This window comes from Coregonus lavaretus (genome assembly GCF_964263955.1).
Source record: "Coregonus lavaretus genome assembly, chromosome: 23".
Lineage (NCBI taxonomy): Eukaryota > Metazoa > Chordata > Actinopteri > Salmoniformes > Salmonidae > Coregonus > Coregonus lavaretus.
The window spans coordinates 32,456,064-32,473,056 of record NC_140010.1 but is presented as its reverse complement, the minus strand read 5'-3'; the positions used below and the strand labels follow the sequence as shown (position 1 = coordinate 32,473,056).

General features: G+C 42.0%; 1 protein-coding gene across 2 annotated transcripts in view; it reads right to left on the bottom strand.

Annotated features, from left to right (window-relative positions):
• Positions 1-6,883: 6,883 nt before the first annotated feature.
• LOC311099265 (retinoic acid receptor RXR-gamma-A-like) overlaps positions 6,884-16,993 on the bottom strand; it is a 60,044-nt gene continuing 49,934 nt past the window's right edge. For both annotated transcript variants that reach the window (XM_084139966.1, XM_084139967.1), the window contains exons 3-10: positions 15,508-15,655; positions 13,881-14,060; positions 13,593-13,753; positions 8,937-9,066; positions 8,569-8,701; positions 8,221-8,312; positions 7,896-8,001; positions 6,884-7,384 (exon numbers count right to left, since the gene is read on the bottom strand). In XM_084139966.1, coding sequence (XP_083996092.1) covers positions 7,237-7,384; positions 7,896-8,001; positions 8,221-8,312; positions 8,569-8,701; positions 8,937-9,066; positions 13,593-13,753; positions 13,881-14,060; positions 15,508-15,655 — 1,098 coding nt within the window. In that variant the 3' untranslated portion in view covers positions 6,884-7,236. The remainder of the gene's footprint in view (positions 7,385-7,895; positions 8,002-8,220; positions 8,313-8,568; positions 8,702-8,936; positions 9,067-13,592; positions 13,754-13,880; positions 14,061-15,507; positions 15,656-16,993) is intronic.

Genomic DNA, 16,993 nt, shown 5'->3' with positions numbered 1-16,993 from the left:
GAGGCGCACCACACCACAACAGTTACTCTTACTACCATTCATGAATGAAAAAACAAGTGTTAATAACATTTCCTCAAAATTAAGCAGCAAATTCTTTGTGAGGTGGCAGACCTCTTGATACATTTTGATTGTTTGGAACAAAAGAGTCCATTCAAGAAATATCATTATTCTCTCCTGGTTCTGTTCTGAGGTAACGTCTTCTACCCCTCCTACGAACATGTTGTAGACATTATTCAAACCGTCTGTACGAGGCCATATGTTTTAAGAATGAAAATAGTGAGTGCTTCAAAGAGCACCCTTAAACACTCCCACACACGTGCTTTAGTATTTAACATTTAACATTTTAGTCATTTTAGCAGATGCTCTTATCCAGAGCGACTTACAGTTAGTGAATGCATACATTTTCCCCGGCATTGCAAGTGCCACGCTCTACCAACTGAGATACACGGGGCCTAGTACATGCTCTTGACTTCACATAAACACTGTCTTTGACCAAAAACAACAATCTTAAAATCAGAATTGTATATGAGTTCACTAGATCAAATACATTGGGGAGAACAAGTATTTGATACACTGCCGATTGTGTAGGTTTTCCTACTTACAAAGCATATAGAGGTCTGTAATTTTTATCATAGGTACACTTCAACTGTGAGAGACGGAATCTAAAACAAAAATCCAGAAAATCACATTGTATGATTTTTAAGTAATTAATTTGCATTTTATTGCATGACATAAGTATTTGATCACCTACCAACCAGTAAGAATTCCGGCTTTCACAGACCTGTTAGTTTTTCTTTAAGAAGCCCTCCTGTTCTCCACTCATTACCTGTATTAACTGCACCTGTTTGAACTCATTACCTGTATAAAAGACACCTGTCCACACACTCAATCAAACAGACTCCAACCTCTCCACAATGGCCAAGACCAGAGAGCTGTGTAAGGACATCAGGGATAAAATTGTAGACCTGCACAAGGCTGGGATGGGCTACAGGACAATAGGCAAGCAGCTTGGTGAGAAGGAAACAACTGTTGGCGCAATTATTAGAAAATGGAAGATGTTCAAGATGACGGTCAATCACCCTCGGTCTGGGGCTCCATACAAGATCTCACCTCGTGGGGCATCAATGATCATGAGGAAGGTGAAGGATCAGCCCAGAACTACACGGCAGGACCTGGTCAATGACCTGAAGAGAGCTGGGACCACAGTCTCAAAGAAAACCATTAGTAACACACTACGCCGTCATGGATTAAAATCCTGCAGCGCACGCAAGGTCCCCCTGCTCAAGCCAGCGCATGTCCAGGCCCATCTGAAGTTTGCCAATGACCATCTGGATGATCCAGAGGAGGAATGGGAGAAGGTCATGTGGTCTGATGAGACAAAAATAGAGCTTTTTGGTCTAAACTCCACTCGCCATGTTTGGAGGAAGAAGAAGGATGAGTACAACCCCAAGAACACCATCCCAACCGTGAAGCATGGAGGTGGAAACATCATTCTTTGGGGATGCTTTTCTGCAAAGGGGACAGGACAACTGCACCGTATTGAGGGGAGGATGGATGTGGCCATGTATCGTGAGATCTTGGCCAACAACCTCCTTCCCTCAGTAAGAGCATTGAAGATGGGTCGTGGCTGGGTCTTCCAGCATGACAACGACCCGAAACACACAGCCAGGGCAACTAAGGAGTGGCTCCGTAAGAAGCATCTCAAGGTCCTGGAGTGGCCTAGCCAGTCTCCAGACCTGAACCCAATAGAACATTTTTGGAGGGAGCTGAAAGTCTGTATTGCCCAGCGACAGCCCCGAAACCTGAAGGATCTGGAGAAGGTCTTTATGGAGGAGTGGGCCAAAATCCCTGCTGAAGTGTGTCAAACCTCGTCAAGACCTACAGGAAACGTATGATCTCTGTAATTGCAAACAAAGGTTTCTGTACCAAATATTAAGTTCTGCTTTTCTGATGTATCAAATACTTATGTCATGCAATAAAATGCAAATTAATTACTTAAAAATCATACAATGTGATTTTCTGGATTTTTGTTTTAGATTCCGTCTCTCACAGTTGAAGTGTACCTATGATAAAAAGTACAGACCTCTACATGCTTTGTAAGTAGGAAAACCTGCAAAATTGTCAGTGTATCAAATACTTGTTCTCCCCACTGTAAGTCTAGACCCAACAAGGGCAGGTTAACATATGGAAGACGTTGAATGCTACAGAAGGTTGATGACCTCAAAGGGACTGATTCCCTGCTCTGTAACCCCAGATTCTCTCTCAATTCTGTCAACATTTAAGTTCTTTGATTTTTGTAGTTTTTTAAAAGATCTTGTCTCTCTCTAGTCAGCAGGAAGCCGATTGTGCAGTCAACCTTTCTACCTGTTCTTGATTATGGTGATACTAGTTATTGAAGTGCAGCTGTCGTTTTTTGGAGCGCCTTTAGTTTTATCACAGGAGACAGTTTTATTATTCATCACTGTATTCTTTACCAAAAGGTTGGCTGGACCTCTTTGAAGTCACGTAGATCACACCATTACGCTTATTTTGTTTACAAAGCCCTGCTCCACAAACTTCCGACTTACCTAACATCACTGTTAAGATTTAAAATGAATAGTTATCAAACCTGTTCACAGGGTTGGTTAACTCTGGAGACTCCTTTGGTGTCTAGAGAGTCAGATAGATCAGCCTTTGGTTTCCTTGCGCCTTGCGTATGGAATGATCTACAATGCACTTTAAAATTGGAGGAATTTGTGCCTCTAGGGCATTTCAGGTGCCTCTAGGGCATTTCAGGTGCCTCTAGGGCAGGGGTGTCAAAAAAATTTGTAAAGTATAAAAATGCGCTGCAATTTTTCAATAAAATAAACTGCTGTTCCAATTGCGTCCACTGGATGGCGCAATAGCAATTGTGTTAAGCAAGCAAACTGTTTATACCGGGGCAGAGCAAGTAGGTCAAGCACGTGCAGATAATGAGCTACTTTGTTTTGCCCGCGATATTTATTACGGCTTCTACTTTTAACATTATGTGCTTTGGCACCCTCATTGCCCCAATATGTCTCTGTCAAAAAAGAGAAAAGTGGACGCAGAGTGCAGAGTGTTCCAAGAAAAATTGTCATCCTATTTATTCACGGAATTGAATGGGAAAGCTGTATGCTTGGTGTGTTCAGAGCATGTTGCAGTGCTGAAAGAATATAACCTTCGTCGCCACTATGTGAGTCTTCATGCCGACAAATATGACAACTTTCAAGGACAGCGGAGATGAGAGAAGGTGAATGAACTGTTGGCGGGTCTGAAGAAACAGCAGTCTGTGTTTACTCACAGCCGAGACATCAGTGACGCTGCAGTGAAAGCTAGCTACCTCATTGCTAATGAAATCGCAGTGGCTTCAAAACCATTTAGTGAGGGTGAATTTGTAAAAACATGCATGATGAAGGCAGCGGAGATTGTGTGCCCTGAAAAGCGGCAGGCTTTTGCAAATATCAGCCTGACAAGAAACACAGTTGCAGACAGGATTTCCGATCTTTCAGTGGATTTGGACAGCCAGTTGAAGCAAAAAGTAAAGTCATTTATTGCGTTTTCGGTTGCAATTGATGAAAGCACGGACATTACAGATGTTGCACAACTGGCCATTTTCATCCGCGGAGTTGATGACACATTGACCGTCACCGAGGAGTTCGTGGAGTTGGTGCCGATGACAGATACAACGACAGCAGCTGATATTTTTACCGCACTCGTCGGCGTGCTGGACAGGGTCGGAGTGGACTGGTCCCGCACTGTCAGCCTGGCTACAGATGGTGCGCCCTCAATGATCGGGAAAAAAGCAGGCGTTGTGACAAAGTTCAGAGAGAAAGTGCAATCTGCAAATGGAGGACGTGATTTTTTGACTTTTCACTGTATTTTGCACCAGGAGGCTTTGTGTTGCAAGTCATTAAAGATGGATAACGTCATGAAGGTGGTCATCCAAACTGATAATTTCATCCGATCCAGAAGCCTGAATCACCGTCAGTTTGACAGCCTTCTCAGAGAGAAAGACCACATCTATGGCCTGCCATACCACACTGAGGTAAGATGGTTAAGCCGAGGTGCTGTGCTGAGGCGTTTCTTTGATTTACGAGAAGAAATTGAACAGTTCATGGAAGAAAAGGGCAAACCAGTGTTAGAATTTCATTCCGCAGAATGGATGCAGGACCTTGCATTTATGGTGGATGTTACAGAGCACCTGAATAACTTGAACAAACAGCTGCAAGGGCGCAACAAAGTTGTCACGCAGTATTATGACAGCATACGTTCTTTCAAGTTGAAGCTGTCATTGTGGGAGACGCAACTTGCCGGTGGTGATGCAGCTCACTTCCCCTGTCTGAAAAATGTGTGCGCGACCCAACATGTGGCAGACATGAAGCGGTTCAAAGATAAAATAACGGGACTGTTACGGGAGTTCAGATTTATGTTTATATGTTTTTATGTTGATGTGCTATTGTTTTTAATTGATTTGATTTTATTTGTATATTTAACCTATTCTTGACTCTGTGGTTCTTGCACTTGTTTGGGGAACAGGATTTCATTATTTTTATCTACATTTCTGCCTGAGAAATGACACCCTGATATAGTTCTGTGATCTGTGATATACTTCTGTGAATCACTGAGGCATTGTGTGTTTGTGTGTTCTTTGTCCTCAGAACTTTCAAATAACTTGAGGTGTTTTATGATTAATAGTGATGTTGTGCTTTTGGACACTGTCCTCAGGCTCCAGCTTTATGTTTATGTGGTCCTCTGTAGCTCAGCAGGTAGAGCACGGCGCTTGTAACGCCAAGGTAGTGGGTTCGATCCCCGGGACCACCCATACACAAAAAAAATAATAATGTATGCACGCATGACTGTAAGTTGCTTTGGATAAAAGCGTCTGCTAAATGGCATATTTTTTTGTTGATGTGCTATTGTTTTTCATTGATTTTATTTTATTTGTATATTTAACCTATTCTTGACTCTGTGGTTCTTGCACTTGTTTGGGGAACAGGATTTCATTATTTTTATCTACATTTCTGCCTGAAAATGACACCCTGATATAGTTCTGTGATCTGTGAAACAGTTCTGTTAATCACTGAGGCATTGTGTGTTTGTGTGTTCTTTTTCTTTAGAATTTTCAAATAAACTTGACGTGTTTTATGATTAATAGTGATGTTGTGCTTGTACTATTTTGGACACACTGTCCTCAGGCTCCAGCTTTATGTTGTATGTTGATCGTATTAAAACAAAGAAAACAATCTGAAGTTGTTGTTTTTAAGTTATATATACCATGATTTGTCCGGTCCGGCCCACTTGTGAATAGATTTTCCTCCATGTGGCCCCTGAGCTAAAATGAGTTTGACACCCCTGCTCTAGGGCATTTCAGACGGTTGTTTGGGGACCTTTTTTACTGAAGAATGTGTCTGTTTTTTATGATTGTGTTTTGCTTGTCATGTATTGTTGTGTATATGAATGTGTAGTTGAATGTGTGTATTGTATTTGTATGTGTATTGTGGTGCTATACAGGGCTCATCTGGAAAAGAGACCTTGGTCTCAGCATTGACTCCCTGTCAAAATATAGGTTAAAAAAAACAGAAGCAATTCAGAGTCTTGTAAAAGGTGGTCTGTAGGAGCTGTGTGTTGGAGGGCTTATTAGGCGATACTATCCTGCTGCCTGCCTACAGTTGTCCCAGAGTTTCAGTCTGTTCAGCCTCCAGACCACAGGAACACAGGAACACTGGCTGGCAAGTCATGACGTCTGTCTCTGTCTGCCTCTGGACTGGACTCACAGTGGTGGGTGATGGGAAGGTCACAGGCTCAGCCCCCGGTTCCTGTCAATCTGAATTACCTAGCTGCTATACTTTACGGCACCATTCAGTGTGGCCGGTCTGCCTTGCTTGTGGGCCATGAGTTTTTCCTGACCTCTTGACACAACCATGAAAAACTTTGGGACCCAGATTATAGCCTATTTCCATGTGACAAAGGTCAGCAAAATGGTCCTATCTAAAGAAGATGGCTGGCATTTGGAAATGATGATCAAGAAACTAGTCTTAGATCAGTAGTTATAATGCAGAGGGAACGGTTGCTGGTTCGAATCCGCGAGCTGACTTGGTGAAAAATCTGCCGATGTACACTTGAGCATGGCACTTAACCCTAATTGCTCCTGTAAGTCGCTCTGGATAAGAGTCTTTAAAATGAATGAATGATTTCACTAGGCCCTTTGAAATATATATAAAATACTAATGATTGTGCCTTATGTACTGTAGTCTACTTATGAAACAAAGGAGATGAGGAATGTTGTTGTGATTATGTACTTTGCATTTGCATGTTGTAACTTACGAGAGCAGTAGTTAGCGATACACACGTGTCATTACTTTGTGTGTAACCCAGACTGTTTATGAGACACCTCTCTAATTTCAAGAGAATAATTAGATAGTATTTTCCAGTTTCACTAATGAAACACAAAGGGAGTTATGGCAAGTAGGAGAGCTGTTGGTTGGTCCACCGGCATTATAAAATCAACTGGGGTTTCATGTGTTACTACTGTTTGGGACTTCCACGCATTTCCCATACTCATGCTTTCCAACATTGCTTGTGCTCTCTTTTGATAGGTTACTTCACAAATGCAAAGGAGATTACGACGCCAAACATTATGTTACCACATACCATTGAGTTTATTAAAAGTGTATAGCATAAAAAACTGACATCTGGATTATTTGAAGGGTGAGGTTCTGTTCATAAACTCTGCTGGGACTCTTCTCTCCTACACATGTATTGAATGTATAGAATGTGAGTTATTTAGTTGTGTCCTCTTTTCTAACTGCAATTCAAATAAAATAAAATTGAGGTTAAAAATAAACGTTGAAGACAAGGCACAATGACTTGACCAGACATCATGTTCAAAGTTGTCTTTTTTTATTTCCACAGATATTCTATGCTAGTGACATTGTATTTCATACTATTGATCACTGAATAAAATAAGACTTCATGTTGCATTCAGTTGTTGCTAGATCTGATAATTAATACTCTTCTATTTACAAAAAAATCCTCTTTAAAATTCACCTTTGACAGTGTTGCATTTTCTTAAAATACCAATAGAAACTTTTTAATTTCACATTATTAATTGTGCTTGGTACAAAATATGCAAGTTAAGAACTCTCAAGTTTGACTTCATAGCAGTTGTACTCCGGGGTAGGGGTAGGGGATCTGGGAATTGGGTTCAGGGGGTATTTACAATGGGTACGACTCGTGTCATGTGATCTGGTGCGGCGCTTCGAGCATTTCCATGAGGAAGGTGTCTATGGGCGTGTCCCCTATCAGCTTGAAGAAGAAGAGGTGCTCCAGACACTTGAGGCCGATGGAGCGCAGTGCAGGCAGACGCAGCAACAGCTTGGCAAATCTGACCGGGAGAGGAGAGAAAAGAGAGAAGGGAGGGTTGATTACTCTAGTCTGGGGTGTCATTTTAGAGCTTATTCATGGTTTTTAATGGTACACACAAACCATAAAGATGAATTATGACATATCATCTTAAAGTCTTAAAGTGGAGAAGGAATATGAAGAAATTAGAGCCTCTATCTAGTTACCTGAGGGGAGAACGGCTCATAATAATGGCCGTAACGGAGCAAATGTAATGACATCAAACACCTGAATACCATGTGTTTGATCTATTTGATACCATTCCACTTATTCCGCTCCAGTCATTACCACGAGCCCGTTCTCCCCAATTAAGGTGCCACAAACCTCCTGTGCTTTCAACAGCTACAGGATCATAGGAAGAGCCTTTGAGTGAGACACGTGAGACTGTTGAATGACTGGACATTAGTGTGTATGATAGAGTGTGAAACGAACAGAGACTAAAATAAGCTGACATCGTGTGAGACTGAGGGCTAGTGTGACAGTGTTAGACTGACCTGCCAGGCTGATCTGGGTATCTGTGTTTAGTGTAGGACTCCAGTGAGGCGTACACCTTTTCTCTCAGGGCCTCCACCTCTGTAGGATTAGACAGGCCCTTGGCATCTGGAAGCAAAGAACATTCATAGACAGGAACTTACTCTTGTGTACACAGTCTATGTAAAATACTGTATATATTCCTGCAGCATGTTTGTAATGTGTTTGTAATAAATGTTGGCTGGTGACTTAAAAAGTTGAAATGATGTTGAAAAAACGAATTGGCTTATTGGATGACAATCTTTAATGCTCAAATGAATGAGGATGACCATCCTCCTCTTCAGTTACCTGGGTTGAAGAGGACGATGGCTCTGAGGCAGCCCAGCTCAGTCTTGTCCATCTGCATGTCTTTCATCTTAGACACCAGCTCCGTCAGCACTCTGGAGGCCACAACACAGCAAGAAAAGACCATGTCATCAGGAAAAAACACGGTAACACTTTATTTGGTCAATCCATCTATAGACGCTCAACAAACTATCAATATAGACATTTCTACTGCTGTAGAAATACCAGGGCTACATTTCTAACTGTGTTACAGAATATAAAGGTATAGTGTTGGCTATGCATTACAGTCTATTGTATCCATATTCCAAAGGTCAAGGAGTAATACTGTTGACAAAGGTATTTTTCTCAGACCTGTCAAAGATGGAGCCCACTCCTGCGCTGTGGGCGCTGCTGCGGTGGACGTGCAGGCCCGTAGCCAGGAGGATCCCATCCTTCACTGTCACAGAGCGATGGGAGAACGAGGCGATGAGCAGCTCATTCCAGCCTGACAGAGAGAGAGACAAATACACTGTGGTTAACTGGTGAGTTTAACTTGGATTGTGACTAGAACAACCTACTTGTCCAGAGGGGTGAGTGTGTGTATGTGTAATAGTGTCAATGGGTGTAGATGCTAATGAAACAGCTCTGTGCAAACATATACTGTACTGTTCTACCACCACAAGTAAAGCACTATGGTAAGTGAACATGCATGGTGACCTGGTGTGTGAGCTGTAGCCTACCTGCTCGTAATAAGATGACCTGGTCGTCCAGGGGTAGCTCAGAGAAGTGGGGGATCCTTTTGGCCCACTCCACCAGGGTGAATAGCTGCTTGTCTGCTGCCTGGCAGATGTTGGTGACCGGGTCGTTCGTCTGTCAGACAGACAGAGACACACATGTAACATTCAGTAATCGGCTATGAAAGAGGAAACTGAGTATAGATGGAACAAATGAAGGATTTGATTCCAAAAGGCGATAAACGCCAATTTTTCACATTTGAATTTTGTCATCTGAAATGAATGCTCATGGTACCCTTTCTAAGTGTATGAATTATGGCTGTTCTTTTAAAACATGTACTTTATATGTGCTTTAGAATATGTTTTTTTGCTAAGCGACATATCCAACACACTTGTTTCATACCAAAAAGCACTATATCCAGAGCCACGTGTTTAAAGAGTTGACATTGAGGTTTCTGTATTATGATGCATTTACATGACACTACAACATTCTATGGCAGCCATGTTAGCTCCCGTTAATAATAGAATTAGGAATTGGAATACTAGAATGGTCATGTGGTCAGGGAGTTAGTCAACCAACCATGTTTTGCCAGTGCTGTGATAAAATATTGTGTGAAATAATGAATTTGAAGAATGTATCTGCACTGTGTTTGTTAGCTAGCTAGCCAGCCAGTTATAGAGGAATGATTACATACATTTTTCAAATTAACTGCCAATATGCAGTGAATACACAGCCATACACTCGCTGAAATCAGTTTATGATAGGACTTAGACAAGTTGTAAATGCAAGTACTGATATTGTGTCATATAATAGCACTCGCAGCTTTCCAATAAAACAAAAATGTAGAAATCTATGGTCTGTTTACATGTAAAAAAGTATATACAAAAATGTATAAAACCTGTATAAACTGTATAGATAAATAAAATATTATATATTAATATTAATATTTTAGATTGACAATAATTGTATTACACAATTTCTGATACAGTGGGGGGAAAAAAGTATTTAGTCAGCCACCAATTGTGCAAGTTCTCCCACTTAAAAATATGAGAGAGGCCTGTAATTTTCATCATAGGTACACGTCAAATATGACAGACAAAATGAGGAAAAAAAATCCAGAAAATCACATTGTAGGATTTTTTATGAATTTATTTGCAAATTATGGTGGAAAATAAGTATTTGGTCACCTACAAACAAGCAAGATTTCTGGCTCTCACAGACCTGTAACTTCTTCTTTAAGAGGCTCCTCTGTCCTCCACTCGTTACCTGTATTAATGGCACCTGTTTGAACTTGTTATCAGTATAAAAGACACCTGTCCACAACCTCAAACAGTCACACTCCAAACTCCACTATGGCCAAGACCAAAGAGCTGTCAAAGGACACCAGAAACAAAATTGTAGACCTGCACCAGGCTGGGAAGACTGAATCTGCAATAGGTAAGCAGCTTGGTTTGAAGAAATCAACTGTGGGAGCAATTATTAGGAAATGGAAGACATACAAGACCACTGATAATCTCCCTCGATCTGGGGCTCCACGCAAGATCTCACCCTGTGGGGTCAAAATGATCACAAGAACGGTGAGCAAAAATCCCAGAACCACACGGGGGGACCTAGTGAATGACCTGCAGAGAGCTGGGTCCAAAGTAACAAAGCCTACCATCAGTAACACACTACGCTGCCAGGGACTCAAATCCTGCAGTGCCAGACGTGTCCCCCTGCTTAAGCCAGTACATGTCCAGGCCCGTCTGAAGTTTGCTAGAGTGCATTTGGATGATCCAGAAGAGGATTGGGAGAATGTCATATGGTCAGATGAAACCAAAATAGAACTTTTTGGTAAAAACTAAACTCGTCGTGTTTGGAGGACAAAGAATGCTGAGTTGCATCCAAAGAACACCATACCTACTGTGAAGCATGGGGGTGGAAACATCATGCTTTGGGGCTGTTTTTCTGCAAAGGGACCAGGACGACTGATCCGTGTAAAGGAAAGAATGAATGGGGCCATGTATCGTGAGATTTTGAGTGAAAACCTCCTTCCATCAGCAAGGGCATTGAAGATGAAACGTGGCTGGGTCTTTCAGCATGACAATGATCCCAAACACACCGCCCGGGCAACGAAGGAGTGGCTTCGTAAGAAGCATTTCAAGGTCCTGGAGTGGCCTAGCCAGTCTCCAGATCTCAACCCCATAGACAATCTTTGGAGGGAGTTGAAAGTCTGTGTTGCCCAGCGACAGCCCCAAAACATCACTGCTCTAGAGGAGATCTGCATGGAGGAATGGGCCAAAATACCAGCAACAGTGTGTGAAAACCTTGTGAAGACTTACAGAAAACGTTTGAACTGTGTCATTGCCAACAAAGGGTATATAGCAAAGTATTGAGAAACTTTTGTTATTGACCAAATACTTATTTTCCACCATAATTTGCAAATAAATTCATTAAAAATCCTACAATGTGATTTTCTGGAGAAAAAAAATCTCATTTTGTCTGTCATAGTTGACGTGTACCTATGATGAAAATGACAGGCCTCTCTCATCTTTTTAAGAGGGAGAACTTGCACAATTGGTGGCTGACTAAATACTTTTTTTCCCCACTGTACATCACGTCTTACCTTTATTGTCCTGCATAAGTAAAATCAGGATTATGCCTCTACTGTCATTCATTCCAATTAGACTGGTTTGGATTTTTCCCTGACCAATATGGCTGCCTTTTTCACTGCATTCTGGAACTTTGAGGGTTTATGACAGAACCCCTCTAGTACTGAGCATTATGATGCATTTATACATTTCTACAGCAGCCATGTTAGCACCTCATTAACATTACATGGGGATTATATATTTTATTAAAGCAATGTAACTGAATATCTAGAATTAGAACAATATTCAACATTCTAAAAGTTGGCCCACCTCTCTATATACTGAGCATACAAAACATTAGGAACACCTTTCTAATATTGAGTTGCACACCCTTTGGCCGATGTTGACTGCAATGCCTCCCACAGTTGTGTCAAGTAGGGGCAGCAGGTAGCTTAGTGGTTAAGAGCGTTGTGCCAGTAACCGAAAGGTCGCTGGTTCTAATCCCCGAGCCAACTAGGTGAAAAATCTGTCGATGTGCCCTTGAGCAAGGCACTTAACCCTAATTGCTCCTGTAAGTCGCTCTGGATAAGAGCGTCTACTAAAATGTAAGTTGTCTGGATGTCGTTTTGGGTGGTGGACCATTCTTGATAAACATGGGAAACTGTTGAGCGTGAAAACCCCAGCAGCGTTGCAGATCTTGACACACTCATATCGGTGCGCATGGCACTTACTACCATGCCCCGTTCAAAGGCACTTAAATATTTTGCCTTGCCCCTTCATGCTCTGAATGGCACACATACACAATCCATGTCTCAATTGTCACAAGGCTTAAAAATCCTTCTTTAACCTTTCTCCTCCCCTTCATCTACACTGATTGAAGTGGATTGAATAGGTGACATCAATAAGGGATCATAGCTTTGAGCTGGATTCACCTGCTCATTCTATGTCATGGAAAGAGCAGGTGTTCCTAATGTTTTGTACACTCAGTTTATGGCTCTGGCTATATCCACTGTCCAGATGGATTTCAACGTTCCATATCGTTTTTGTCGCTGGCGCAAAAGTGAGTCATTTAGCAAATAATTATATTTACCTGTTCAGTCTTAAGTTAGGTTTCTCTAAATATTTTTTCCACACTTTGGAACGTAATCAGAACCTTGGATTATTAATTTAGGCTAACCCCTGGTTTAGTCAGCCAGATGTGGTGATAGACAGCTGTCACTCCCAGCTGTTCGGTCACTGGCTACCTAGTGTTACGTTAGCTTTGAGCTCTTGAGTGTCGTGGACCTTTTGGTTATGGATCCCTTCGACAGTTTGGAGCCTGTGATATCTGTTCCTGTTGGCCCGAAGAGGACACTTTCTAAACAAGCTCATGAAAAAGAGAGCCAAGATCCAGCGAGAGTAAACAATAATAAGCTACTGGCTGCAAACATACGGAGGCTGCAAACAGCGGGCTGTGTCACTCCGACAATAAGAATCAATCCATCCTTAACCGGCAAATTCATTGCGACAATGTCATTATTCCTTAAATGTCCAAAAAGAAAACACTCATTGTATACACTGTCACCCTCTGGATACAATAAATTGGCTATTTGATTTTTGCACAATATAGTTGAAACAAATTGATTATTTTGATATTTATTTATGTATCGATACTTCATTACATGTAACTGTTAAAAACCCAATCAGTATCTTTTTCTATTGGAGTTCTGTTGTTTGGGGGGGATATATAGCGTTTTGACCACAAAACATGGTTATTTGTTTCTCAAAAATACAATTACCTTGCAATACATTTCAAACCAAAGTCTTTTCACTAGCCCCTGTCATGGTAAGATGAAAAAATAATAGCTCTATCTCTTCCACAAGATGTGTTTTTAATTCATGAATTTACCAACATTCTGAAAATGGATATATCGTGTTTTGGAATGAAACTCTTCAAATAGTCACGTGTCGAGTAACCACAAGCATTTAGAACATTTAATACGATTTGACTTATATTGGAGGTCTGTCCACAGACACACAAAGACACAGAGACAGAGAGAGAGAGAAATAGAGAGAGAGTGGGGAGAGAGAGACAGACAGAGCTTTGCTTACAGAGTTGCCTGCGCTGGCCTCCATGTAAGCGTCAGTCTTGGGTTCGATGGCCAACTCCGCGTCCAATATCTTCTCGACCGGCATGTCCCCGTTGAAACTACTGGTTGACTCCACCTCGTTATCACTTTTGTCCCGGCCCCGCTGACGCTCCTCCTGCACCGCTGCACAGAGAAATACACACACACACAGGGGACTTATATACACTAATACAGTACACACACACACCTGCATGCATGCATAGAGAAACACACACGCATGTACGCAGGGGAGTCCAACACACACACACACCTTCTCTCTTCATGCCCATGGCCAGACACTTCTGGTAGCGGCAGTATTGGCAGCGGTTGCGTTGGCGCTTATCGATCAGGCACTCCTTGCTGTCTCGACACGTGTAGGTGAGGTCCTTCCTGATGGTTCTCTTGAAGAAGCCTTTACAGCCTTCACAGCTGTACACGGCATAGTGTTTCCCTGGAAGAAAGAAACAGGAAATAGAATGATTATCTTGATCAGATCAGCTCCTTCTGTACATGAGCTGCTGTTGTGGGGTGGTATTCACTCTTGGTGTGGTTTGGTATGCTTAGTTGAGGAGCTTTATAAACTGGGTGGTTCGAGCCCTGAATGCTGAATCGCTGAAAGCCGTGGTATATACCACGGGTATGACAAAACATTTATTTTTACTGCTCTAATTATGTTGGTAACCAGTTTATAACAGCAATAAGGCACCTCTGGGGTTTGTGGTATATTTCCAATATACCACGGCTAAAGGCTGTATCCAGGCACTCCGCATTGTGTCGTGTGAAGAACATGGCCGTGGTATATTAGCCATGGTGCGGTCTGCCCAACACATCACCGGGGGCAAACTACCTGCCCTCCAGGACACCTACAGCACCCGATATCACAGGAAGGCCAAAAAGATAATCAAGGACAATAACCACCCGAGCCACTGCCTGTTCACCACGCTATCATCCAGAAGGCGAGGTCAGTACAGGTGCATCAAAGCTGGGACCGAGAGACTGAAAAACAGCTTCTATCTCAAGGCTATCAGACTGTTAAATAGCCATCACTAGGCGGCTTCCACCCGGTTACGTAACCCTGCACCTTAGAGGCTGCTTCCCTATATACATAGACATGGAATCACTGGCCACTTTAATAATGTTTACATGCTGCTTTACTCATCTCATATGTATATACTGTATTCTATTCTACTGTATTTTAGTCTATGCCACTCCGACATTGCTCGTCCTAAAATGTATATATTTCTTAATTCCATTCTTTTACTTTTAGATTTGTGTGTATTGTTGTTAGATATTACTGCACTGTTGGAGCTGGAAACACAAGCATTTCGCTATACCCGCAATAACATCTGCTAAATATGTGTGTGACCAATAAAGTTTGATTTGATTTGATATACCACACCCCCTCGTGCCTTATTGCTTAAATATACTCTCTGGTGTTAGTGAGTGGAAATAATATATTGTAGAATTTCTCGCGGAAATGTTCGTTTGGCTTAGTTATCCTTTAGGTACAGTATGTTGATGAAGGGGGTATGGTATACTAGTAGTAGGGACAGAGTTTATTCCTTAACATGCAACCTGTCAAGGGAAAAACTCTGCTACCCAGCTCGAGAGCTTGGGACTATGAGGTTCTATTTACATTTCTGTCTAAATGGAATTATTGACATACCCTTGTTCCGTTCAATGTTTTCTACCTGTATAGTACTCTAAATACCCCAATTCATGTTGGTAAGTTCAAAAGAATACAACATAAAAATTGCTGACACATTCAAACCAATGAGGGTTTGGAACTTTAAAGCCAATTATCTCAGGATCATCTTTTTGCAGATAGAACCTTATAGTTCCAAGCTCTCATAGTATTATTGTCTAGTCTTGGGCTATAATGTAGTCTGGTGTTTTACCTGAAGATCGGTCCCCACAGATGGCACAGACATGCTTGGACATGGACCCTGGGCTCATGCAGCCGTAGCTGTTCATGTGACCCAGTCCAGCCAGGCCTGGAGGAGGCTTGATGTCCTCACTGCTGCTCACACTGTTCAGAGAGTTTATCTACAGAGAGCAGCGGACAGAGAGGGGGTTAATGGTGTATGTGTGTGTGTGTGTGTGTGTGTGTGTGTGTGTGTGTGTGTGTGTGTGTGGGTATGGGGTGTGTGTGTAAATCTCACACACACAAACGCACACAAACACAGCCTCACTTTCGCCAAACTGCCCACTGTGTCACAAAGATCAAAAGTCACCGACTTCCATTTTTGCTGAAGACAGAACCCAGCACCTCGAGTTCAGCAAAGATCACAGTGAGTGATATATCATGATGGTCTTTTGTATACTGTATGCATTAGCTATACAGCATAAAGTCAGTGCCTCCCTCAGTGTGTGTGTGTGTGTATGTGTGCTTGTATTCATTCCTATCTATGTGCATACCTCCCGATCTCATGCTCCACTTCCTACGTCCCTTACAACCTTATCTGAAGTGTTTTCCTTTGTCATGTCATGTGACCTGTTCTTTATCCAGGTAAGGAAGTAGCAGTTAATTTTTTATTCTCTCTACACAGTCCTTAATCTGATGTAATGCCCATAGTAAACATTTACAGAAGGCCCCCAAGGAAGGGCACCAAATGATAACTGTAAGGCTAATATAATTCATATCAGATAGAATTCTAACTAAGTTGAATACACACTCAATTGAACTTTGTTACATGCAATTCCAAAGGAGAGCAGTAGAGGGAGGTAGTTGGTCATTAAGTAAACTTTATAAACTACTCTGGGCTGAAGGAACGCTTCACTACCAGACCTGGATTCATAAAGTATTTGTGTTCCTTCAAATACTTTTGAGTTTGATTGAGCCTGTCTAGAGTACAAGAGGGGCGGGGTTTACACTTTAAGGACTATTGCATTGGTTCCAATGTGCCAGGCAAGCTCAATCAAGCACATCTACAGTATAATAAATAGAACAAATACTATTTGAACCCAGGTCTGATCATTATGAACCACACAGTGAATTAAAAAGTTATGAGAACATCCTCCTAATAATGCATTATCCTGATAGTGAGGGTAAGTCATGCATATAGTAAGTATGTGCTGTAATATATAGGAATCTTGTGTACACAAACACGCTCTCACACAAACAGGTTAAGGGACTATTGCCCTTGGAGTGAGACCAGTCTGGGTCTAGTATGTTTGGGTAGTGATGCGGCTCCCTGCCCTCTAGTCGACCTGCCGCTGTACTGCACTGTAGACTAGAAAGGACAGGGCCGGGTCAATACACACACACACACATACAGATGTGCAAGGACGCACAAACACACATACATACACAGAGGTAACATATGCACGGGCAGCACCCTCAGCACCTCTACTTCCCGTGGCTATGACTACACGGTGTCGAAA